Genomic DNA, 27,102 nt, shown 5'->3' on the forward strand with positions numbered 1-27,102 from the left:
TAATGAGATGCTTTTCTGTGTCCCAGCCTCTGTAGATACTGGCTGTAAAACTAATAGGGAGCAGAAACAAAGGCCAACAGTAAAGAGGGTCAAAGTGCAGAAAAAATTAAACAGGCAAAGGTGAAGGCACTTTGTCTAAATTGCTGTAGCATTTGCAACAAGGTGAATGAATTAATGGCACTAATAGAAGTACAGTAAATGGGTGTGATGTAACTGCCATTACAGAGACATGGTTGCAGGGTAACCAAGGCTGGGAACTGAATGTTCCAGGGTACTCAACATTTAGGAAGGACAGACAAAAAGGAAAAGGAGGTGGCGTAGCACTGTTAATAAGGGATAAGATCGGTACAGTAGAGATAAAAGATCTTGGCTTGGCAGATCATGATGTAGAACCGGAATCAGTTTGGGTGGAGCTAAGAAACAGCAAAGGGTGGAAAACATTGGTGGGAGTTGTGTATTGGCCACCAAACAGTAATGGTAATGTAGGGCACAGTATCAATCAAGAGATTAGAAGTGCATGTAACAAGGGCAATACGGTAATCATGGGGGACTTTAATCTACATATGGACTGGGCAAATCAAATTACCACTAATGGTGTGGAGGACGAGTTCTTGGAATGCATGCGAGATGGTTTCCTGGATCAGTATGTGGAGGAAGCAACCAGGGAACAGGCAATCCTGGATCTGGTACTGTGTAATGGGAAAGGGCTAATCAATAATCTTGTGGTAAAGGGGCCTTTAGGGACAAGTGACCATAATATGATTGAAGTTTACATTAAGTTTGAGAGTGATGTAGTCCAATCTGAAACTAAGGTCTTCAATCTAAATGGAGGAAACTACAAGGGTATGAGGGACAAGTTGGCCATGGTAGATTGGGAGACTACACTAAAAGGTATGAAGGTGGACATACAATGGCTAACATTCAAGATAATAATGCATAATTTGCAACAAACAAAAGAAATTAAAGCTAGTATTAAGTCAAAGGAGGAAGCTTATAAAGTTGCCAGAAAAAGCAGTCAGCCTGAGGATTGGGATCATTTTAGAAATCAGCAAAGGGGGACCAAGAAATTGATAAAGAAAGGAAAAATGGAATATGAGCACAAACTAGCAAAAAATATAAAAACGGATTGTAAATGATAATTCTAATAGGTCTAAGAGCGTTAAAAAAACAAGCCTGAAGGCTTTGTGTTTTAATGCGAGGAGCATTTGTAATAAGGTGGATGAATTGGCTGCGCAAATAGAGGTAAACAAATATGATTTGGTTGGGATTACAGAAACGTGGCTCAAGGATGGCCAAGACTGGGAACTCAACATACAGGGGTATTTGATATTCAGGAAAGATAGGCAAAAAAGAAAGGGAGGTGGGGTAGCATTACTGGTTAAAGAAGGGATTAACACAATTGTAATGAAGGATATTAGCTCTGATGATGTGGAATCTGTATGGGTAGAATTGAGAAATACTAAGGGGAAAAAAACATTAGTGGGGGTGGTATATAGACCTCCAAACAGTAAGGTGGAGGTTGGGGATGGCATTAAAAGGGAAATTAAAGAAGCGTGCAATAAGGGCACAGCAGTCATCATGGGTGACTTTAATCTACATATAGATTGGGCCAACCAAATTAGTAACAATACTGTGGAGGAGGAATTCCTGGAGTGTTTACGGGATGGTTTCCTGGACCAATATGTCGAGGAACCAACCAGAGATCAGGCCATCTTCGACTGGGTATTATGTAACGAGAAAGGATTAATTAGCAATCTTGTTGTACGAGGCCCCTTGGGTCGGAGCAATCATAATATGATCGAATTCTTCATTAAGATGGAGAATGAAGTAGTTGACTCAGAGACTAGGGTCCTCAATTTAAATAAAGGAAACTACGATGGTCTGAGGAGTGAGTTGGGTAGGATTGATTGGGGAATGGCACTCAAAGGGTTGACGGTGGATAGGCAATGGCAAACATTCAAAGACCGAATGGATGAGCTACAGAATATGTTCATCCCAGTTTGGCATAAAAATAAAACAAAAAAGGTGACTCAACCGTGGCTAACAAGGGAAATTAGGGATAGCATAAGATGCAAGGAGAGGACATATAAATTGGCCAGAAAAAGCAATAATCCTGAGAATTGGGAGCAGTTTAGGATTCAACAAACGAGGACAAAGTCCCTGTTCCTGGGACTAGGGACAGGGTCACTGGCAAGGCTTGGAAGCTAAACAGAGCCAGGCCTGGTTAGTACCTGGAGGGGTGACCATCAGGGAAGACCAGGTGCAGAAGGTCACGGAAGGAGCCCCGAGGAGGGGCGGTTGGTGAGAAGGTCACGGAAGGAGGAGCGGCTGGTGAGCAGGCCCGGGCGTTGGGCTGAAGATTGTCGGACAGGAGGAATGGTGGAAATGGAATGGCGGCGCGCACCGACGCAGCGGCTTTGCTTCTCCCAGTCATGGGAGCTTGCAAGATCACATTTTGTTGTTCATGTACTTGTGCAATGACAATAAAGTTGAATTATTATTAATAATTAAGAAAGGGAAAATAGAATATGAGAGTAAACTTGCCGGGAACATAAAAACTGACTGTAAAAGCTTTTATAGATATGTAAAAGCTTTTATAGATATGTGAAGAGAAAAAGATTGGTGAAGTCAAGCGTAGGTCCCTTGCAGTCAGAATCAGGGGAATTTATAATGGGGAACAAAGAAATGGCAGACCAACTAAATACATATTTTGGTTCTGTCTTCACAAAGGAGGACACAAATAACATCCAAGGGATGCCGGGGAACATAGGGTCTGATGAAAGGGTGGAACTGAAAGAAATCAGTATTTGCAGGGAAATGCTGTTAGGAAAATTGATGGGACTGAAGGCCAATAAATCCCCAGGGCCTGATAATCTCCATCCCAGGGTACTTAAGGAAGTGGCCCTAGAAATAGTAGATGCATTGCTGGTCATCTTCCAGAACTCGATAGACTCTGGAACAGTACCCATGGATTGGAGGGTAGCTAATGTTACCCCACTATTCAAAAAAGGTGGTAGAGAAAAAGCGGGGAATTATAGACCGGCAAGCCTGACATCGGTAGTGGGGAAAATGCTAGAGTCCATTATAAAAGATGTAATAGCAGAGCACTTGGAAAGCAGTGACAGGATCGGACAAGTCAACATGGATTTACAAAAGGTAAATCATGCTTGACTAATCTACTGGAAGTTTTTGAGGATGTAACTGGTAAAATAGAGAAGGGAGAACCAGTGGATGTGGTGAATTTGGACTTTCAGAAGGCTTTCGATAAGGTCCCGCATAAGAGATTAGCGTGCAAAATTAAGGCACATGGGATTGGCAAGGTATTGACTTGGATAGAGAACTGGTTGGCGGACGGAAAGCAAAGAGTTGGAATAAATGGGTCGTTTTCCGACTGGCAGGCAGTGACTAGTGGGGTACCGCAAGGATCGGTCCTAGGACCCCAGCTGTTCACAATATATATTAATGATCTGGATGAGGGAATTGGATGTAATATCTCCAAATTTGCAGACGACACAAAACTGGGTGGGAGGGTAAGCTGTGTGGAGGATGTCGTGAAACTCCAGTACAATTTGGACAGGTTGGGTGATTGGGCAGAAACATGGCAAATGCACCATAATGTGGATAAATGTGAGGTTATCCACTTTGGTGGCAAAAACAGGAACGCAGATTATTATTTGAATGGCAATAGATTGGGAGAAGGGGAAGTGCAAAGAGACCTGGGTGTTCTTGTGCACCAGTCGCTGAAGGTAAGCATGCAGGTGCAGCAGGCGGTTAAGAAGGCAAATGGTATGTTGGCCTTCATAGCGAGAGAGTTTGAGTACAGGAACAAGGATGTCTTGCTACAGTTGTACAGGGCCTTGGTGAGACCGCACCTTGAGTATTGTTTGCAGTTTTGGTCACCTTACCTGAGGAAGGACGTTCTTGCCATGGAAGGAGTGCAGCGAAGATTCACCAGGCTGATACCTGGGATGGCAGGAATGACGTATGAGGAGAGATTGTGTCGATTGGGCTTATATTCACTGGAGTTTAGAAGATTGAGAGGGGATCTCATCGAAACCTATAAAATTCTGTCAGGCCTGGACAGACTAGATGCAGGAAGGATGTTTCTGATGGCCGGGGAGTCCAGAACCAGGGGTCATAGTCTAAGGATAAGTGGTAAGCCATTTAGGACTGAAATGAGGAGGAATTTCTTCACCCAGAGAGTGGTGAACCTGTGGAATTCTCTGCCACAGAGGGCGGTGGAGGCCAGTTCATTAAATATATTCAAGAAAGAGTTGGATATATTGCTTAAGGCTAAAGGGATCAAGGGATATGGGGAGAAGGCAGGGACAGGGTACTGAATTTGGATGATCAGCCATGATCTCATTGAATGGTGGAGCAGGCTCAAAGGGCCGAATGGCCTGCTCCTGCTTCTATCTTCTATGTTTCTATGTTTCTATGTAAAAGCTTCTATAGGTATGTAAAAAGGAAAAGATTGGCGAAGGTAAATGTAGGTCCTTTACAGTCAGAGACTGGGGAATTTAAAATGGGGAATGAGGAAATGGTAGAGAAATGTAAATAAATACTTTGTTTCTGTCTTCACGGAGGAAGACACAAAAAATCTCCCAGAAATACGAGAAAACCAAGGGTGTTTCGAGAATGAGGAACTTAAAGAGATTATTATTAGTAAAAAAAAGTACTCGCAAAATTAATGGGACTAAAAGTCGATAAATCCCAAGGACCGGATGATCTACATCCTAGGGTTTTGAAAGAGCTGGCCATTGGAATAGTGGATGCATTGGTTGTCATCTTCCAAAATTCTATAGCTTCTGGAATGGTTCCTGCAGATTGGAGGATAGCAAATGTAACCCCGCTTTTTAAGAAAGGAGGGAAGAGATAAAATGGGAAACTATAGACCTGTTGGCCTCACATCAGTAGTTGGGAAAATGCTAGAATCTGTTATAAAGGATGCAATAACTGGGCACTTAGAAACTAATAGTACGATTGGACAGAGTCAGTATGGATTTATGAAAGGGAAATCCTGTTTGACAAACCTATTGGAGTTCTTTGAGGATGTAACTAGTGAAGTAGACAAAGGGGAACTGGTAGATGTGGTGTATCTGGATTTTCAGAAGGCCTTCGAAAAGGTCCCACACAAGAGGTTGGTGAACAAAATTAGGGCACATGGAATTGGGGGTAATATACTAGCATGAATTGAGAATTGGTTAACAGACAAAACAAAGAGTAGGGATAAACAGGTCTTTTTCAGGATGGCAGGCTGTGACTAGTGGGGTACCACAAGGATCGGTGCTTGGGCCCCAGCTATTCACATATATCAATGATTTGGATGAGGGGACTAAATGTAACATTTCCAAATTTGCTGATGATACAAAGCTAGGTGGCAGTGTCAGTTGTGAAGAGGATGTGAAGAGGCTTCAAGGGGATCTCGACAGGCTCAGTGAGTGGGCAGATGGAATATAATGTGGATAAATCTGAAGTTATCCACTTTGGTAGAAAAAACAGAAAGGCAGAGTATTTCCTAAATGGTGAAAGATTGGGGAATGCAGATGCTAAAAGGGACCTGGGTGTCCTTGTACATGAGTCACTGAAAGTGAATGTGCAGGTGCAGCAAGCCATTTGGAAGGCAAATGGTATGCTGGCCTTCATTACAAGAGGATTTGAGTACAGGAATAAAGAAGTCTTATTCCAATTATATAGGACCTTGGTGAGACCACACCTGGAGTACTGTGTACAATTTTGGTCTCCTTACCTAAGGAAAGATGTACTTGCCATAGAGGGAGTGCAACGAAGGTTCACGAGATTGATTCCTGGGATGGCAGGACTGTTGTATGAGAAGAGATTGAGTAAACTAGGCCTGTATTCTCTTGAATTCAGAAGAATTAGAGGGGATCTCATTGACGCATACAAAATTATTACAGGGCTTGATAGGATGGATGCTGGGAGAATGTTTCCCTTGGCTGGGGAGTATAGAACCAGGGGCCACAGCCTCAAGATAAAGGGTAGGCCATTCAGGACTGAGATGAGAAGACATTTCTTCACACAGAGGGTGGTGAATCTTTGGAATTCTCTACCCCAGAGGGCTGTGAAGGCTCAGTCATTGGGTATATTCAAAACAGATTTGATAGATTTCTGACTAGTAAGGACATCAAGGGATATGGCGATAGGGCCGGTGAATGGAGTTGAGGCAGAAGATCAGCCATGATCTCATTGAATGGCGGAGCAGGCTCGAATGGCCGAATGGCCCACTCCTGCTCCTGTTTCTTATGTTCTTAAAGGGGCTGGACTCTCGGGAGGCTCCACATCGCTGGCTGCTCATGTGTCAGTGATCTCCTATCAGATTAATGTGCTTCTGCTGTGTGTTTAATAAAGTGGCCGGAGCACTTCACGAAAGGTGGGCCTTTATTACAAGAGGATTTGAGTATAAGAGTAAAGACGTCTTACTGCAATTATACAGGGCCCTGGTGAGACACCTGGAGAATTGTGTACAGTTTTGGTCTCCTTGCCATAGAGGGAGTGCAACGAAGGTTCACCAGACTGATTCCCGGGATGGGGGGATTGTCCTATGAGGAGAGATTGAGTAGACTAGGCCTATATTCTGTAGTGTTTAGAAGAAAGAGAGGTGATCTCTTTGAAACACACAAAATTCTTACAGGGCTTGACAGGGTAGATGCAGGGAGGATGTTTCCCTTGCTGGGGAATCAAGAACCCGGGGTCACAGTGTCAGAATAAGGGGTCGGCCATTTAAGACTGAGATGAGGAGAAATTTCTTCACTCAGAGGGTGGTGAATCTTTGGAATTCTCTGCCCCAGAGGGCTGTGGGGGCTCAGTCATTGAGTATATTAAAGACAGAGATCGATAGATTTTGAATATTAAGAGAATCAAGCGATATGGGTATACTGCAGGAAAGTGGAGATGAGGTAGAAGATCAGCCAGGATCTTATTGAATGGTGGAGCAGTCTCGAAGGGCCGAATGGCCTACTTCTGCTCCTATTTCTTATGTTCTTATGAACCAGTGAGTGTAGAACTGAACCCAGCCAGAGTCAGCACCTTCAAGGGAGGAGAGGGAGGGGAACCAGTGAGTGGAGAACTAAACCCAGCCAGAGTCAGCACCTTCAGGGGAGGAGAGGGAGGGGAACCAGTGAGTGTAGAACTGAACCCAGCCAGAGTCAGCACCTTCTGGGGAGGAGAGGGAGGGGAACCAGTGAGTATAGAACTGAACCCAGCCAGAGTCAGCACCTTCAGGGGAGGAGAGGGAGGGGAACCAGTGAGTATAGAACTGAACCCAGCCAGTCAGCACCTTCAGGGGAGGAGAGAGAGGGGAACCAGTGAGTGTAGAACTGAACCCAGCCAGAGTCAGCACCTTCAGGGGAGGAGAGAGAGGGAAACCAGTGAGTGTAGAACTGAACCCAGCCAGAGTCAGCACCTTCAGGGGAGGAGAGGGAGGGGAAGCAGTGAGTGTAGAACTGAACCCAGCCAGAGTCAGCACCTTCAGGGGAGGAGAGGGAGGGGAACCAGTGAGTATAGAACTGAACCCAGCCAGTCAGCACCTTCAGGGGAGGAGAGAGAGGGGAACCAGTGAGTGTAGAACTGAACCCAGCCAGAGTCAGCACCTTCAGGGGAGGAGAGGGAGGGGAAGCAGTGAGTGTAGAACTGAACGCAGCCAGAGTCAGCACCTTCAGGGGAGGAGAGGGAGAGGAACCAGAGAGTTTAGAACTGAACCCAGCCAGAGTCAGCACCTGGAATTGTCTGTACTGATTTTCTATCCTTGCTTTGCAGTGATGACTTTTGTAAATTATTTTTACAGGCTGTAAGACCACAAACTCAAACCAAACATCACATCAAGATCTGACAAAGTTACTTAATTCATCAGGACCCGAATATCATCGGCCTTTGAATGTGGAAAGAGAAATGTTTGTCTGTTCTGTCTGTAGGAAAAGATTTCAAACATCAGTGTGACTGGAAAAGCACCGAGACACACACACCCGAGTGAAAGTGTTCCAGTGCACCGACTGTGGAAAGAGCTTTAACCAGTTACACAGCCTGAAAAAACATCGCACCATTCATAGCGGGGAGAAACCATACACGTGTTCTGTGTGTGGACGAGGCTTCAACTGATCGTCCAACCTGGAGAGACACAAGGACACCCGCACCGTGTGGGGACTGTGGGAAGCGATTCAATTACCCATCCTAGCTGGAAACTCATCGATGCAGTCACACTGGGGAGAGATCATTCAGTTGCTCTCACTGCCTGAAGACTTTCAAAGAATCATCAAACCTGCTGAAACACCAGCAAATTCACACTGGGGAGAGGCCATTCACCTGCTCATTGTCTGGGAAGGGATTTTCTCAGTCTAACCACCTGCTGACACACCAGCGAGTTCACAGTGAGCAGAAGCCGTTCACCTGCTGTGTGTGTGGGATGAGATTCACTCAGTCATCCAACTTCCGGACACACCAACTTGTTCACACTAATAAGAGACCTTTTAAATGTTCTGAGTGTGAGAAGAGCTTTAAAAGCACAAGAGATCTGCTGACACACCAGCGAATTCACACTGGGGAGAGGCCGTTCACCTGCCCCAAGTGTGCAAAGGGATTTACTAATTTATCCAACCTGTGGACACACCAGCGAGTTCACACTGGGGAGAAGCCGTTCACCTGCTCCGTGTGTGGGAAGGGATTCACTCAGTCGTCCAACCTGCGGACACACCAGCGAGTTCACAAGTGACTGCGGGGGTTGGATTTTGCTGTTATTGCTGCTGTTAATCACATCCAGGACTGAACCGTGTTCATTCTGACAGTTGGGGTTTGTTTCAGCTGATGTTAGTAACCTCTATAACTAGGCTGGAGTTTAATCTGTATCAATGTGAAATAAATGAGCTTTGTTTCACACACACGCAGTGTGTCGGGTCCTTGATATCTCGACAATAAGACGAGCTGATTGAGGACTTCTTACAAACTGAGTGGAATCCACCTGAGAACTGAGATCCCACAACTTGTTAAAAGATGGATCTACAAGATGTCCAAGTCTGACAGGACAGAAAATTCTATTATATCACAGGGTCCACTTCAACCCTCCAGGGCAGTGAGTCCCTGTAATATTGGATTTTAACCTATGGGAAATATTCTGATAACCTGTAATTGTCACGGGGCAAAGCAGCCTTGTTACTTTAACATCAGTTTAATGAAACTCAATGGACAATCTGATCTCCAAAGGGAAACGTCTCCTTAAAGCTGACGGTATCGGCAGTTCTGCAGCTCATTTCTCACTGTGAGCATGTCAGAATGAAAAGCTTTAACAACAGTCGATGTTTCACAAAGGGAGACCTCACCAGACCAAAGGCCATTGGTGGAGTTTAATGGGCTGTTTGTGTCACTGGGCTACAGGAGGCCATTTTTAACTGAAGGAAAACTGGTCACAGCAAACAGAGAGTTTAACAGACTGTCCCTGGTCCACTCGAACCCCCACCTTCTCTCTCTCTCACTATTTATGGGCACTGCTGCAGTAATTGCTCCTCTGACCTTTCCTCTCTTGTCCCTCCTACACCCCTAATACACGGCCCGGCACAATCTCCTCCCCCTACATCCTCACTGTGCTGGAATCCACACCACTCTCCCCATCTGCTCCTTGTTCTCTCCCTGGATCCTAAAACTACTGAACTCACTCTTCCCCTCCTGAAGTCTACAGGCTCTAAAACTGAAGCTTGGTGTCCCTCAGTCCCGACTCCTTGATTTACCTCCCCTTCTCTCCTCCTCTTTCCCCCTTGGTTGTGTTCCACACTCTGGGCCTTGGGCCTTCCCCGGGGATTCTCAGTATGAACAGGTGGGATGTGTTTGGAGACAGGGTGTCCCGGCTCTCCGCCTTTAAAGGGACAAGGAGACAACCAGCTGGGCTGAATGGCCCTGCTTTATGACATCACTGCAGCACCTAGCAACCAGCCTCCCTGGGCCCTGCTCATTATGGGCTGGGTTTAGCTCAGTGCTGTTACAGGAAGGGAAACAGGAGCAGGATTTGCCCCGTGTGGAGCCCAGGATTAATGGGGAGAGGTACAGGATCAATTTATACCTTATTGAGTGAGAAATGTCATTGTCCCGGACACTCCCTGTCCCTCGGTATCTGTGTCGGGGAGCGGCTGATGGGTTTACTCTGTATCTAACCCGTGCTGTACCCGACTGGAGAGTGTTTGATGCTGACACTAGGGGCTCAGCTCCACGAGCACAACATTTAACCCAAAGATGATCTGATAAACCCATCAGCTTCTCCCCTGGACACAGGTCCTGAAGGACAGGGAGTGTATCTGATATTTTGGTCGGTGTCGTTGATCAAGTTTAAACACCTCGCTCACACCTCCTCTCACCCTGCTTTGTTCTAATGAGAAGTGCCCCAGTTTCTGTCGTCTCTCCTCCTGGGAAAGAGAAGTTCACCTCAGTTAGAAACTCAAACAGGCGCTTCACTGCAGACAGGTCATCATGACGAAACTTTTCTTTACCCAGCAAGTTATTATGATCTGAAATGCACTGCCTGAAAGGGTGGAGGAAGCAGATTCAAGAGTAACTTTCAAAAGAGAATTGGATAAATATTTGAAGGGAAAACATTTACCGGGATATGGGGACAGAGCAGGGGAGTGGGACTAATTGGATAGCTCTCCCAAAGAGCTGGCACAAGCATGATGGGCCGAATAGCCACCTTTTGTGCTGTATCATTTTATGATTCTCTGATAACTAAAGCCTCTCATCCGTGGTATAACCTCAGTGAATTTATTCTGCAGCCTCTCTGTGGCCCCGACATCCTTCCTAGTGTAAGATTCCCAAAACTTATTCTAACTGCAGCCGAACCGATGGTTTTGTTTTCTACGCCCCATTTGTAAAATACCTTGGGTAACATTTTTAAACCACTTTATAAACTTATCCTCCAACATTTAAAGATTTGTGTATCTGATGTCCCTGTAGATTTTAGAGATATTAACATAACATGGCTGAAATACATTGACATCAAATGTCTGATATAATGTGTATTATGGGAAAGAGAAGTTTAGTCTGAGTTAGAAACTCAAACAGGCCTTTCACTGCAGACAGGTTGCCATGGCAACATTGATAAGCCATTCCATTCACTGAATCGACTGGTTGGAATCTGTAATCAGATCAGGGGAAAAACAGGTTTTGTCTGTTATTAACCACAATATAAGCTTAGAATCATAGAAGGGTTCCAGCACAGAAGGAGGCCATTCGGCCTGTCGAGCCCATGCCGGCTCTCTGCAAGACCACTTCAGCGAGTCCCACTCCCCCACCCTTTCCCCGTAACACTGCAAATATTTTTCTTTCAGGTACTTATCCAATTCCCTTTTGAAAGCCGTGATTGAATCTGCCTCCACCACCCTTTCAGGCAGTGCATTCCAGATCCTAACCACTCGCTGCGTAAAAAAGTTTTTCCTCATGTCGCCTTTGGTTCTTTTGCCAATCCCCTTAAATCTGTGTCCTCTGGTTCTCGACCCTTCTGCCAATGGGAACAGTTTCTCTCTATCTACTATGTCCAGACCCCTCATGATTTTGAACACCTCTCTCAAATCTCCTCTCAACCTTCTCTGCTCCAAGGAAAACAACCCCAACTTCTCCAGTCTATCCACATAACTGAAGTCCCTCATCCCTGGAATCATTCTTGTAAATCTTTTCTACACCCTCTCTAAGGCCTTCACATCCTTCCTGAAGTGTGGTGCACAGAATTGGACACAATACTCCAGTTGAGGCTGAACCAGTGTTTTACAAAGGTTCATCATAACTTCCTTGCTTTTGTACTCTGTGCCTTCCTTGCTTTTGTTGCCTCTTGTTGCTGGCTCCAGGCACTGGAGCGGTTCCTGTGTGTTCAGCTCTCAGCTGCAGTCAGTACCTGGGCTGGGCTCAGCGCTTTACCCAGCACATCTCTGCCCACATTGTCATACTTGACACGGAGGGACTGCGCAGCCTTCTCATCCACCTCGGTCAGGGTGAGAGGTCCCGACCACTCGTACAAGTCTATGGGCATGTTGCGGCCGCACTGCGGACAGCCCGGGCTTAGGCTGCGTGAGCTGGAGCTGCGTGAGCTACACTGGAGAAGGTTGAGATTCCAGAAATAGTGGGGAACCAAGGGGCTAATGAGAGTGAGGAACTTAAAGTAATTCATATCTGTCAAGAAAAAGTACTAGAGAAACTAACGGGACTAAAAGCCGACAAATCCCCTGGACCTGATGACCTACATCCTAGGGTTCTAAAAGAGGTGGCTGCAGAGATAGTGGATGCATTGGTCGTGATCTTCCAAAATTCCCTAGATTCTGGAAAGGTCCTCGTGGAATGGAAGGTAGCAAATGTAACCCCGCTATTCAAGAAAGGAGGGAGAGAGAAAACAGGGATCTACAGGCCAGTTAGCCTGACATCAGTCCTCGGGAAAATGCTGGAATCCATTATTAAGGAAGTGGAACAGGGCACTTAGAAAATGATAATATGATTAGGCAGAGTCAACATGGTTTTATGAAAGAGAAATCGTGTTTGTATAAAGCTCCAAAGTGGGTTCCAAATCATTAATGCTCCAGATTCTAAGATTGGGAAGTGAACAGCTGTGAAATGGTAGGTTTTAGACCACTTCTGCAGCTTTCACCTATTCACAGCAATCCAGTCATTGAGAACCCGACACACTTACCTGATGTGATCGCCGCTCTCCGGGTCACTCGTTAAAAACCTGGGAAAATGGTGAGTACATGGGAAAATGGTGCTTAACTACCTTTTAACAAGCTTTAAAGTATCTAAATTGGCTGACCTGCCGCTTGGTGTCGAGTCTGTTCAGGGAAACTCACAAGGAGGCGGTTCAGAGCGGGATACCGACCCACTGTCAATCTTTGTGGTTTTGACAGTGGACTTGCCTCCAAACCCGCACGCTGAGTGCCGGCAAAATTCAGCCCTTAGAGAACCGCGTATGGTTCTGGTCGCCATATTATAAAAAGGATATAGAGGCACTGGAGAGAGTGCAGAGAAGATTTAGAAGGATGATACCAGAAATGCGAGGGTATACAGATCAGGAAAGGATGAACAGGCTGGGTCTCTTTTCTTTTGAAAAAAGGCTGAGGGGTGACCTAATAGAGGGCCTTAAAATTATGAAAATCACTGCCCTGCGGATCAATCAGCCGGCGCTAGTCCCGCCCCTTGGGCTCCCCGATTGGTTGGAGGACCCACCACCGGCTCGCTTCTCCAGCCCCGCCCCGCTCACTCCCTATTGGTCAGAAGCTCCCATCAATCAGGCCGTGGGCCCGGGTCACGTGTCCCTCGCCGGGCGGAGCTGCAGGTTGGCGGGAGCGGGGTCGGGAGATTAATAAACTGCAGGTAGGCCGCGCCGCAGGGTTTATAAAGTCGGTGGAGGGAGCGGGTTAATGAACCCCGGGGACACGCGGGCTGCACACACCCCGATTGCGGCCCCAGGCCCCATTATTAAAACACTCAACATTATCCGCTTCACAAACACCCGGGGTGGGCCTCAGGCCCCGAACAAGAGCCTCTGGGCCGGGCGTTTGCCCCGAGCGGGGCGGCAGCTGCGGGGCTTTCTCCCGGTGACAGGCCCGGGGTAATGGCCGCCATCTTGAGAGGCTCAGGGGGCAGCAGGGCGCATGTGCGGCCCCCTTGACCAAGAACCAGGAGGAGAGAATCTTGTCAATTTCTATCCTGGACTCACAGTGATGGCTTTTGTAAACTCCTTTTACAGGCTGTGAGAAGGGCAGCATTTACACACCGCAAACTCAGACCAAACATCACATCAAGATCTGACAGAGTCACTCAATTCATCAGGACCTGAATATCATCGGCCTCTGAATGTGGAAGGAGAAATGTTTGTCTGTTCTGTCTGTGGGAAAAGATTTCAAACATCAGTGTGACTGGAAAAGCACCGAGACACACACACCCGAGTGAGAGTGTTCCAGTGCACTGACTGTGGAAAGAGCTTTAACCAGTTACACAGCCTGAAAAAACATTGCAACATTCACAGTGGGGAGAAACCGTACACGTGTTGTGTGTGTGAACGAGGCTTCAACCGATCGTCCAACCTGGAGAGACACAAGGACACCCGCACCACGGAGAATCGATGGAAATGTGGGGACTGTGGGAAGGGATTCAATTACCCGTCTGAGCTGGAATCTCATCGATGCAGTCACACTGGGGAGAGGCCATTCACCTGCTCCGTGTGTGGGAAAACATCATTTGTTTCCCACTTGGTGCAAAAAGAATACATTAATGGCAACAATTCATTTCAGTTGATTTGAAATAGTTTAGTTCACCAATTGAATCATGTTTCTCTCATTGTATTTCCCAACTCAGATTCATGGCCTCATTTACTTTCTTCCTCTGAGCCCCTGAACCTCATCTGGCAGCGTAATGTTGGCGAGTGGTGATTGATGGCCCTGGGAACCAATAGGAAAAGAGCTCAGAGGCTGGAGGGCCAAGGGAGCAGCGAGTTCGGCAACCAATCGCAGTGTTTAATGGGCAGAACCTGAGTCGGGTGAGTCAGTGTGAACCCGTTAAACAATTTATTCTTTTAAAACTTAAATTGAGATTTCGTTTGTCAACAGAGCAGTTTAACATTTGTCAGTATTTTGTTTCCCTGGAGTTCCTATTATGAGTTTCAGACACTTCAGTGCCAAGTGGACCAGGTGTTTACAACCCTCTTAATAAGGAGAAACTGACTCCAGTGTCAGAAGGGTCGGTAACCAGAGGACTCAGATTTAAGGTCATTGTCAAAAGAACCAGCGGCGACATGAGGAAAGAATTTAAGCAGCGAGTTGTTATGGCCTGAAAGGCACTGCCTGAAGTGGTGGTGGAAACAGATTCAATGGCAACTTTCAAAGGGGAATTGGAGAACTACTTGAATTGGGAAACAAATTGCGGGTCTGTGGGGATAAAGCAGAGGAGTGGGACTAAATTCAAAGAGCTGGCTCTGGGACAATGGGCCGAAGGGCTGTACCATTCTCTGATTCTATGAACTCTGCATTCCTCCAATTCTGGCCTGTTGTGCATCCCCCACTTCCTTCGCTCCACCATTGGTGGCCGTGCCTTCAGTTGCCTCGGCCCTAAGGTCAATCTTTGCCTGATTCCGCTCTTGTGAAGCACCTTGGAACGTTTTACTACGTTAAAGGCGCTATGTAAATGCAAGTTGTTGTTGGTGTGTTACCATTGGCCTCAGCTTTTCCAGACAGAATCAGCCAGGGCCGGCGGCTGCGCTGCTCCCCATGGTCGAAATGCTGGCAGCTCGCTGTATAGGCCCACAAGCTCAGAACTGCCATTAGCAAGGAACTGGAGGGCAAAGAGTGACTGGGGCCAAACCCCACCATCACGCAGCACCTTCAGGAGAGAAAGGGAGAGAAATCCAAATTTCTATCCTGTATTTACAGTCATGACTTTTGTAAACTGCTTTTACAGGGCATTAGAAGGGGAGGATGTGCAGACGAGAAATTCAAACCAAACATCACGTCAAAATCTGACAGTGACACGATTCATCAGGACCTGAATATCATCGGCCTTTTAATATAGAAGGAGAAATGTTTGTCTGTGGGAGAAGATTTCAAACGTCAGTGTGACTGGAAAAGCACCGAGACACACACACCCGAGTGAGAGTGTTCCAGTGCACTGACTGTGGAAAGAGCCTTAACCAGTTACACAACCTGAAAAAACATTGCACCGTTCACAGCGGGGAGAAACCGTACACGTGTTCGTGTGTGGATGAGGCTTCAACCGATTGTCCAACCTGGAGAGACACAAGGACACCCGCACCACGGTGAAACCCTGGAAATGTGGGGACTGTGGGAAGGGATTCAGTTCCCCATCGAAGCTGGAAATTCATCGATGCAGTCACACTAGGGAGAGGCCGTTCACCTGTTCCATGTATGGGAAGAGATTCACTTGTTCATCCGAGCTTCTGAGACACCAGAGCATTCACACTGGGGAGAGGCTGTTCACCTGCTCCATGTGTGGGAAAAAACATAGAAACATAGAAGATAGGAGCAGGAGTAGGCCATTCGGCCCTTCGAGCCTGCTCCGCCATTCAATGAGATCATGGCTGATCATCCAAATTCAGTACCCGGTCCCTGCCTTCTCCCCATATCCCTTGATCCCTTTAGCCTTAAGAAATATATCCAACTCTTTCTTGAATATACTTAATGAACTGGCCTCCACCGCCCTCTGTGGCAGAGAATTCCACAGGTTCACCACTCTCTGGGTGAAGAAATTCCTCATCATTTCAGTCCTAAATGGCTTACCCCTTATCCTTAGACTATGACCCCTGGTTCTGGACTCCCCAGCCATCAGAAACATCCTTCCTGCATCTAGTCTGTCCAGGCCTGACAGAATTTTATAGGTTTCGATGACATCCCCTCTCAATCTTCTAAACTCCAGTGAGTATAAGCCCAATCGACACAATCTCTCCTCATACGTCATTCCTGCCATCCCAGGTATCAGCCTAGTGAATCTTCGCTGCACTCCTTCCATGGCAAGAACGTCCTTCCTCAGGTAAGGCGACCAAAACTGCACACAATACTCAAGGTGTGGTCTCACCAAGGCCCTGTACAACTGCAGCAATACATCCTTGTTCTTGTACTCGAACCCTCTTGCTACGAAGGCCAACATACCATTTACCTTCTTAACCGCCTGCTGCACCTGCATGCTTACCTTCAGCGACGGGTGTAGAAGAACACCCAGGTCTCTTTGCACTTCCCCTTCTCCCAATCTATTACCATTCAAATAATAATCTGCCTTCCTGTTTTTGACACCAAAGTGGATAACCTCACATTTATCCACATTATAGTGCATTTGCCATGTTTCTGCCCAATCACCCAACCTGTCCAAATCGTGCTGGAGTTTCAGGACATCCTCCTCACAGCATACCCTCCCACTCAGCTTTATGTCGTCTGCAAATTTGGAGATATTACATCCAATTCCCTCGTCCAGATCATTAATATATATTGTGAACAGCTGGGGTCCTAGGACCGATCCTTGCGGTACCCCACTAGTCACTGCCTGCCACTCGGAAAATGACCCATTTATTCCAACTCTTTGCTTTCTGTCCGCCAACCAGTTCTCTATCCAAGTCAATACCTTGCCCCCAATCCCCATGTGCCTTAATTTTGCACGCTAATCTCTTATGCGGGACCTTATTGAAAGCCTTCTGAAAGTCCAAATACACCACATCCACTGGTTCTCCCTTATCTATTTTACTAGTTACATCCTCAAAAAGTTCCAGTAGATTAATCAAGCATGATTTACCTTTTGTAAATCCATGTTGACTTTGTCCGATCCAGTCACTGCTTTCCGAGTGCTCTGCTATTACATCTTTTATAATGGACTCTAGAATTTTCCCCACTACCGATGTCAAGCTTACCAGTCTATAATTCCCTTCCTTTTCTCTACCACCTTTTTTGAATAGTGGGGTAACATTAGCTACCCGCCAATCCATGGGTACCGTTCCAGAGTCTATCGAGTTCTGGAAGATGACCAGCAATGCATCTACTATTTCTAGGGCCACTTCCTTAAGTATCCTGGGATGTAGATTATCAGGCCCTGGGGATTTATCGGCCTTCAGTCCCATCAATTTTCCTAACACCAGTTCCCTACAAATACTGATTTCTTTCAGTTCCACCCTTTCATCAGACCCTATGTTCCCCGGCATCTCTGGGAGGTTATTTGTGTCCTCCTTTGTGAAGACAGAACCAAAATATGTATTTAGTTGGTCTGCCATTTCTTTGTTCCCCATTATAAATTCCCCCGATTCTGACTGCACTTTTCTGAATTCAATTGTTCATCTGAGCTTGTGAAACACCAGCATATTCACACTGGAAAGGATCTGTTCACCTGCTCCGTGTGTAAGAAGGGATTCACTCGTTCATCCGAGCTTCTGAGACACCAGCAAGTTCACGCTGAGGAGAGGCCATTCACCTGCTCCGTGTGTGGGAAGGGATTCACTCAGTCATCCTACCTGCTGACACACCAGCGAGTTCACACTGGGGAGAGGCCGTTCACCTGCTCCGTGTGTGGGAAGGGATTCACTCAGCACTCCAACCTGCTGACACACCAGCGAGTTCACACCGGGGAGAGACCGTTCACCTGCTCCATGTGTGAGAAGGGATTCATTAATTCATCTGACGTTCTGACACACCAGCGAGTTCACACTGGGGAGAGAGCCATTCGCCTGCTCTGAGTGTGGGAAGGGATTCACTCAGTCATCGCAACTCACTACACATCAACTTGTTCACACAGATAAAAGACCTTTTAAATGTTCTGACTGTGAGAAGATCTTTAAAAGCACAAAGGAACTGCTGATACACCAACGAGTTCACACTGGGGAGAGGCCGTTCACCTGCTCCATGTGTGGGAAGGGATTCACTCAGTCATCTAACCTGCTGACACACCAGCAAGTTCACACCGAGGAGAGGCCATTCACCTGCTCAGTGTGTGGGAAGGGATTCACTCAGTCATCCAATCTGCTGACACACCAGCTAGTTCACCAGCTTGTTCCTGCTGATGTTATTAACCCTATGACTGGGCTGGAGTTTAATATTCTGGGTATATTTCAAATAAATCAGCTTTGCTTTCAATGCATTCCTGTCGATTTTTGTCACCATTTTTCCTTCATTTACAGATGCTCCCTGACCAGTCACCATTTCTCCTTCATTTACAGATGCTCTCTGACCAGTCACCATATCTCCTCCATTTACAGACGCTCCCTGACCAGTCACCATTTCTCCTCCATTTGCAGATGCTCCCTGACTTCCTGTCTTTCCCGGAGTTTGGTGTGGGGCACCGATGCTAAGGGAACAGGCGGGTGGATAATGTTCACTGTTTATAAGGGTCTCAGGATTGCTACCAGTGCCACGTGCTAGTCAGAGTAGAAATAGAAGGATATTTCAGATGAATACGTGGCTAGAGGAATGGTGCAAGGGGGAGGGATTCAAATTCCTGGGACATTGGAACCGGTTTTGGGGGAGGTGGGACCACAACAAAATGGACGGTTTGCACCTGAGCAGGGCCGGGGCCGATGTCCTAGGGGGAGTGTTTGCTAGTGCTCTGGAGGAGGGTTTAAACTAAAATGGCAGGGGTTTGGGAACCTGAGCGGGGAGACAGAGGAAAGGGAAACAAGGATAAAAGCAAAAGACAGGAAGGAGAAAAACAAAAGTGGCAGACAGAGAAATCAAGGGTTTAAATCAAACATGGCCACAGTAAATAATAATTCTAAAAGATCTAAGAGCATTAAAAAAACAAGCCTGAAGGCTTTGTGTCTTAATGCAAGGAGCATTCATCATAAGGTGGATGAATTAGCTGCGCAAATAGAGGTAAACGAATATGATATGATTGGGATTAAGGAAACATGGCTCCAGGGTGGCCAAGGCTGGGAACTCAACATCCAAGGGTATTCAATATTCAGGAAAGATAGGCAGAAAGGAAAAGGAGGTGGGGTAGCATTGCTGGTTAAAGAGGGGATTAACACAATTGTAAGGAAGGATATTAGCTCTGATGATGTGGAATCTGTATGGGTAGAACTGAGAAATACCAAGGGGCAAAAAACGTTAGTGGGAGTGGTATGTAGACCTCCAAACAGTAATGCGGAGGTCGGGGATGGCATTAAAAGGGAAATTAGTGAAGCATGCAATAAGGGCACAGCAGTTATTGTGGGTGACTTTAATCTACATATTGATTGGTCTAACCAAATTAGTAACAATACTGTGGAGGAATTCCTGAAGTGTATACGGGATGGTTTCCTGGACCAATATGTGGAGGAACCAACTAGAGATCAGGCCATCTTAGACTGGGTATTATGTAATGAGAAAGGATTAATTAGTAATCTTGTTGTGCGAGGCCCCTTGGGTCGGAGTGATCATAATATGATAGAATTCTTCATTAAGATGGAGAGTGAAGTAGTTGACTCAGAGACTAAGGTCCTGAATTTATATAAAGGAAACTATGATGGTATGAGGCGCGAGTTGGGTAGGATTGATTGGGGAATGTCATTCCAAGTGTTGACGGTGGATAGGCAATGGCAGACATTCACAGATCGCATGGATGAACTACAGAATTTGTTCATCCCAGTAAGACATAAAAATAAAACAAAAAAGGTGATTCAACCGTGGCTAACAAGGGAAATTAGAGATAGCATAAGATCCAAGGAGAGGACATATAAATTGGCCAGAAAAAGCAGTAAACCTGAGTATTGGGAGCAGTTTAGGATTCAACAAAGGAGGACAAAGGGATTAATTAAGAGGGGGAAAATAGAGTATGAGAGTAAGCTCGCAGGGAACATAAAAACTGACTGTAAAAGCTTTTATAGATATGTGAAGAGAAAAAGATTGGTGAAGTCAAGCATAGGTCTCTTGCGGTCAGAATCAGGGGAATTTATAATGGGGAACAAAGAAATGGCAGACCAATTAAATACATACTTTGGTTCTGTCTTCACGAAGGAGGACACAACTCCAAACTCTTGGCCTGAACACTTCCCTCTGCAACTGGACCCTGGACTTCCTAACAGACCCCAGTCTGTCAAATTAGGTAACCACACCTCCCCCCCGACCCTGAACACGGGGGCCCCACAAGGATGTGTGCTGAGCCCCCTCCTCTACTCCCTCTTCACCCACGACTGTGTGGCTGTTCATGGTTCCAACACCATCATCATGTTTGCGGATGACACCACGGTAGTAGGCCAGATCACCAACAACGATGAGTCAGCCTACAGGGAGGAGGTCCAGCATCTCGTGAAGTGGTGCGCCGATAACAACCTGGCCCTTAACATCAAGAAAACCAAAGAAATCATTGTGGACTTCAGGAAGTCCAAAGGCGGAAGTCACACCCCCATCCACATCAATGGGGCTGTGGTGGAAAGGGTGGACAGCTTTAAGTTCCTCAGCATCCACATCACGGATGACCTCTCCTGGTCCCTCAATACCTCCTCTCTGGTGAAGAAGGCCCAGCAGCACCTATATTTCCTAAGGAGGCTGAAGGGATGTAACCTGTCACCCCTGATCCTCTCAACTTTTACCGCTGCACTATAGAGAGCATCCTGACAAACTGTATCACGGTATGGTATGGCAGCTGTAGCTACTATGACCGGAAAGCCCTGCAGCGGGTAGTCAAAACTGCCCAACGCATTACCGGCACCCGGCTACCGACCACAGAGCACATATACCAGAAACGCTGTCTACGGAGGTCACGGTCCATCATCAAAGACCCTACCCACCCCAGCCACAGTCTGTTCGCCCTCCTGCCATCTGGGAGACGCTACAGATGCATTCGCACCCGTATGACCAGATTTAGGAACAGCTTCTTTCCCAGGGCTGTCATCCTACTGAACTCCACAAATAAACTCTAAAGCCTGCACATCTGCCAATGCACTTTATTATGGTTATGTTTATGTTAATATACTACAAGCCAAATGTATGTTGAATGTTTAAATGTCTTAATCCAAATGTACACTCTCGGGAGCCGCAAGCCTACATTTCGTTGTACTGCACTTGTGCACTAACAATGACAATAAAAGTTGATTTGATTTGATTTGATTTGATTTGAAATAACCTCCCAGAGATGTTGGGGAACATAGGGTCTAATGAAAGGGAGGAACTAATGGAAATCAGTATTTGCAGGGAAATTGTGTTACAGAAATTGACGGGATTGAAGGCCGATAAATCCCCAGGGCCTGATAATCTGCATCCTAGGGTACTTAAGGAAGTGGCTCTAGAAATAGTAGATGCATTGCTGGTCATCTTCCAAAATTCGATAGACTCTGGAACAGTACCCATGGATTGGCATGTAGCTAATGATACCCCACTGTTCAAAAAAGGTGGTAGAGAGAAAACAGGTAATTACAGACATCGGTAGTGGGGAAAATGCTAGAGTCCATTATAAAAGATGTAATAGCAGAGCACTTGGAAAACAGTGACTGAATCGGACAAAGTCAACATGGATTTACAAAAGGAAAATCGTGCTTGACTAATCTACTGGAATATTTTGAGGATAAGGGGTCGACCATTTAAGACTGAGATGAGGAAGAATTTCTTCACTCAGAGGGTTGTGAATCTTTGGAATTCTCTGCCCCAGAGGGCTGTGAATGCTGAGTCTTTGAGTATATTCAAGGCTGAGATAGATAGATTTTTGGACTCTCGGGGAATCAAGGGATACGGAGATCGGGCGGGAAAGTGGAGTTGAGGTCGATGATCAGTAATGATCTTATTGAATGGCGGAGCAGGCTCGAGGGGCCAAATGGCCCACTCCTGCTCCTATTTCATATGTTCTTAACCCCAGTCACTGACACCAATCTCCTCCTGTCTGATATAAACCAACCCCACAATCACTGACACCAATCTCTTCCTGTTTGATAAAAACCAACCCCACAGTCACTGACACCAATCTCCTCCTGTCTGATATAAACCAGCCCCACAGTCACTGACACCAACCTCCTCCTGTCTGATATAAACCAACCCCAGTCACTGACACCAATCTTCTCCTGTCTGATATAAACCAGCCCCACAGTCACTGACACCAATCTCCTCCTGTCTGATATAAACCAGCCCCACAGTCACTGACACCAATCTCCTCCTGTCTGATATAAACCAACCCCAATCACTGACACCAATCTCCTCCTATCTGATATAAACCAATCCCACAGTCACTGACACCAATCTCCTCCTGTCTGATATAAACCAACCCCACAGTCACTGACACCAATCTCCTCCTGTCTGATATAAACCAGCCCCACAGTCACTGACTCCAATCTCCAGTGTATGTCAGACTGAAGTTGTTTACAATCCTGATGAGCTTTTACGCTATTCCTAGTTGAGTTTGAGATCTCCAATGAAACACTCCACACACCTTAATCCACTGAGCACAGGATTTATTTTTACTATGTAGAATCCACAATAATACAACTCCTATACTAAATGAGTGCAAAATATTCATATGGGAGATTCTACAAAGGAATGCATTTGTAATATTCGTACAATATTATTGTTATATAGCAAGACTCATAATCTAACAAGCTGTATCCATGAACTCAGACTTTGATCATTGCCAAGCCTGGGAGGCAGGAAAGGATGTTCGACTCTTTTAAAATGCCAATTAGCATGACATTGTCATCAATCGATGTCACATTACCGAGAGGGCCCCCTTTTTAAAGGGGCACAAACAATCAACTCCAAATTATAATTAAATCAGATCTGAATACTGTTGCTGGTGTTGGCAATTGACTCCAGTCCCTCCAGTGCCCACCGGTCACGGAAGGCCTCCAGCGTCCCGGCGGACACCGCGTGCTCCCTCTCCAGGGACAGCCCGAAGGATGTTCCACCTTGGCTGTAGCCATCAGCTTTCTTCTTCCCGGGGTGCTCTCTGACCTGAGCTGCAAACTGTTCCTGTATTTAAAGCCCAATCAGGTACAGCTCATGTGACCCTGGTTACCTCGGCCAATCAAATCATTGAGCTGAAAGACATTTATCAAACAAAGCATTCCATTGGATGGCTGTTTAGGGTTCATCGAGTAACCGCTTCCTGTTCATTGGAGCTATGAGGAATCTGCGAGTCAGAACAATGTCAGAGTTTGCTTTTACTGGGGCATTTCAAGAAACAAATGGCCTTCACGGTTCCGCTCAGTCCACACAGGCAGAGTTCTCAGCTCTGCTGGTTCTGTTCACACGAGGTCTGTTTCAGCTTAAAAGGGATAATTAGAGCCTGTTCTGTCTGAGGTGATTACAAGCTAATAGTTCACTAGACATGGGTCTTTAATACAAAGTCCACTAATATTAAACATACATGTATATAAAACAAACCAAGACTTTACTTTTATGACTCTACTTCATGTTAAATCTGATCATCTAATAAAACCCAGCTTTCTTACCGTCCACTCCTGGAGGCCCCACTCCCTGAGCCTACAACCTTCAGCAGGGTCAGTGGTGGAGTTCCACAGCGGGAGTGATCCCAGAGTAACTGTCGGGGTCGCATCCCCGTGGATGTTCCAGGTCGTGTATTTTTAGTTATCCTGGTGTCTAACACACACATCAATAAAACAGGGAATTCCTGGAAACACGCTGCAGGTCCTTCTTTATCTGGAGATCAAATGTCTGTTGTATAATTGTACCAGCAGTTAACAGGCTCCTGTGAACTCCTCCCTCTGCTATTTTAATGTAGGCTTTGGTTAATTTATTTTAAACAGCTTTATTTTAAATGGGTTAATCTGTCTTAAAATGGTAGACTCAGGACTGTCAGACAAACACATTAAATCTACATAGAATAATTACCACAGTCATTCTTAGACTGCAAACTTAACCCTGCCATTTTACTTTCAGTCAGAAACAGATCGCAGTTTGATACCAATCTCTGATTTGACAGCACGTTCCCAGCATTCACCGTTGTTCTTCCTGACTCTAAACATAGTTGTAAAGGAGCCTTCTGTACCGTGTCTAGGAGCTCTGAACCATGGAACAGAGCAGCTGGGACACATTTCTTACACGTTCGATATTAACCCACACGGGGACTTTGCTGTCAGTGAAGGGAGACGAGAAAGACCAAAGTGTCGTTTGCCCCTCTCAGTGTGGCCCTGAAGGACTGTGTCCAGGCTGAAGTTCTGTTCCCGCCGTACGATCCTCCCCCAGATTGTCCTTTCTGAGCTCCAGCCAGGTGATGCTAAACACACAGATTAGAAAGACAAAAATCTACAGAAATGCATTGAAAACAAAGCTGATTTATTTGACATCTATCCAGAATCTTAAACTCCAACCCAATTATAGAGGTCATTAGAACAGAAATAAATCCCAACTGTTAGAATGAAACTGGTTCAGTCCTGGATGTGATTAATAGCAGCAATAACAGCAGAATCCAACCCCTGCTGTCACTTGTGAACTCGCTGGTGTGTCAGCAAGTTGGATGATTGAGTGAATCCCTTCCCACACACGGAACAGGTGAACGGTCTCTCCCCGGTGTGAACTCGCTGGTGTCTCAGCAGATCCTTTGTGCTTTTAAAGATCTTCTCACAGTCAGAACATTTAAAAGGTCTTTTATCTGTGTGAACAAGTTGATGTTCAGTGAGGTGCGATGACCGAGTGAATCCCACACTCAGAGCAGGAGAACGCTCTCTCCCCAGTGTGAACTCGCTGGTGTGTCAGAACGTCGGATCAATTAGTGAATCCCATCTCACACACGGAACAGGTGAACGGTCTCTCCCCAGTGTGAATGCGCTGGTGTGTTAGAAGTTTGGATGGTCAATGAAATCCCTTCCCACATGTTGAGCCGGTGAAAGGCCTCTCTCTAGTGTGAATGCACTGGTGTCTGAGAAGCTTGGATGAACAAGTGAATCCCTTCTTACACACGGAGCAGGTGAACAGCCTCTCTCTAGTGTGAATGTGCTGGTGTTTCACAAGCTCAGATGAATGAGTGAATCTCTTTCCACACATGGAGCAGGTGAACGGCCGCTCCCCAGTGTGAACTTGCTGGTGTACCAGAAGGTTGGATAAATGAGAGAATCCCTTCCCACACACAGAGCAGGTGAACGGCCTCTCCCGGGTGTGACATCGTCGATGAATTTCGAGCTTCGATGGGGAACTTCCCACAGTCCCCACATTTCCAGGGTTTCTCCGTGGTGTGGGTGTCATTGTGATTCTCCAGGTTGGATGCTCTGTTGAAGCCTCGTCCACACACAGTACACGTGTACAGTTTCTCCCCACTGTGAATGGTGCGATGTTTTTTCAGGCTGTGTAACTGGTTAAGACTCTTTCCACAGTCAGTGCACTGGAACACTCTCACTCGGATCTGTGTGTCTTGGTCACACTGACGTTTGAAATCTTTTCCCACAAACATTTCTCCTTCCACATTCAAAGGCCAATGATATTCGGGTCCTGATGAATGGAGTGACTCTGTCAGATCTTGATGTGATGTTTGGTTTGAGTTTGCGGTGTGTAAATGCTGCCCTTCTCACAGCCTGTAAAAGGAGTTTACAAAAGCCATCACTGTGAGTCCAGGATAGAAATTGACAAGATTCTCTCCTCCTGGTTCCTGGCCAAAGGGGCCGCGCATGCGCCCTGCTGTCCCCTGAGCCTCTCAAGATGGCGGCCGTTACCCCGGCCCTGTCACCGGGAGAAAGCCCCGCAGCTGCCGCCCCGCTCGGGGCAAACGCCCAGCCCGGAGGTTCTTGTTCGGGGCCTGAGGCCCACCCCGGGTGTGTGTGAAGCGGATAATGTTGAGTGTTTTAACAATGGGGCCTGGGGTTACGGGGAAAGGGTGGGGGAGTGGGACTATTCAATTCAATTCAAATCGCTTTATTGGCATAAGGTACATCTTATGTTGCCAAAGCATCGAAAAACATTCATGGTTAAACACATAAATACAGATCTATCCATACAGTGTATAAACAGATATATCCCTGAGTGTATAAATATACATTCATATAATTTGTATATACTCTTTTCTTATATTTAGTGGTTGTCCCTCTGTTTATGGCAAGCTGTAACATAGTGTGCCGCTAAGGTTACACAATTTCTCTCTTCCCCTAGTAGGTATGGGAGTTTTTGGTCGTCGTTCAAATTTCTGAATTCCGGGCATATTTTTGTGAATTTTTGGTAGAAATTCTCCCTTATGCCCTGATATTTTCTACAAGCTGTGAGGAAGTGCATCTCTGTCTCCACCACTCCCTGACTGCAGTGAGAGCATATCCTGTCCTCTCTTGGTAGCCGGGTCTGCCTGTGTCTACCTTTTTCGATGGCCAGGCTATGTTCACTAAGTCTGTACATTGTCAAGGTTTTTCTCAGTTTGCTATCCTTTACCATGGTCAGGTAATCAGCCATGTTGTATTGTCTGTTTAGGGCCAAGTAGCAATTGAGTTTGTTTTGGGTTTTTGTTGTTTCTGCCCAATATGACAGATATTTTTCCTTTTGCTTAGTGACGGTTGTGTTGGGTCGAATTCTTTGTGTTACGCTGTCACTGTCCTGGGGCTGGTTATTGTTAGTAGTGCTAGTAGTTACTTCGCTGAGTCCCAGGACTAGTTGACTGAGGGTATTCTTCTTTATGGTCCACTCTTGGCATTTCAGGGCTTCATAATGATAGCAGTGGGGGTTGCTCATTTTTAGGTGTTTCCAAAAT

General features: G+C 46.2%; 2 protein-coding genes across 2 annotated transcripts in view; both read left to right on the forward strand.

Annotated features, from left to right (window-relative positions):
• LOC147119047 (uncharacterized) overlaps positions 1–18,808 on the forward strand; it is a 230,851-nt gene extending 212,043 nt beyond the window's left edge. Inside the window, 5 exon segments of the mRNA XM_085984018.1 lie at positions 8,291–8,721; positions 14,506–14,509; positions 17,921–18,178; positions 18,180–18,602; positions 18,755–18,808. Coding sequence (XP_085840144.1) covers positions 8,291–8,721; positions 14,506–14,509; positions 17,921–18,178; positions 18,180–18,602; positions 18,755–18,808 — 1,170 coding nt within the window.
• The window catches only part of LOC147119043 (uncharacterized), a 453,069-nt gene that overhangs the window by 421,214 nt on the left and 4,753 nt on the right, over positions 1–27,102 (forward strand). The window lies entirely within an intron of this gene.

The sequence above is a fragment of the Somniosus microcephalus genome, chromosome 4 (assembly GCF_052327205.1).
Source record: "Somniosus microcephalus isolate GS21.2 chromosome 4, FLI_Smic_1.0, whole genome shotgun sequence".
Classification (NCBI taxonomy): Eukaryota; Metazoa; Chordata; class Chondrichthyes; order Squaliformes; family Somniosidae; genus Somniosus; species Somniosus microcephalus.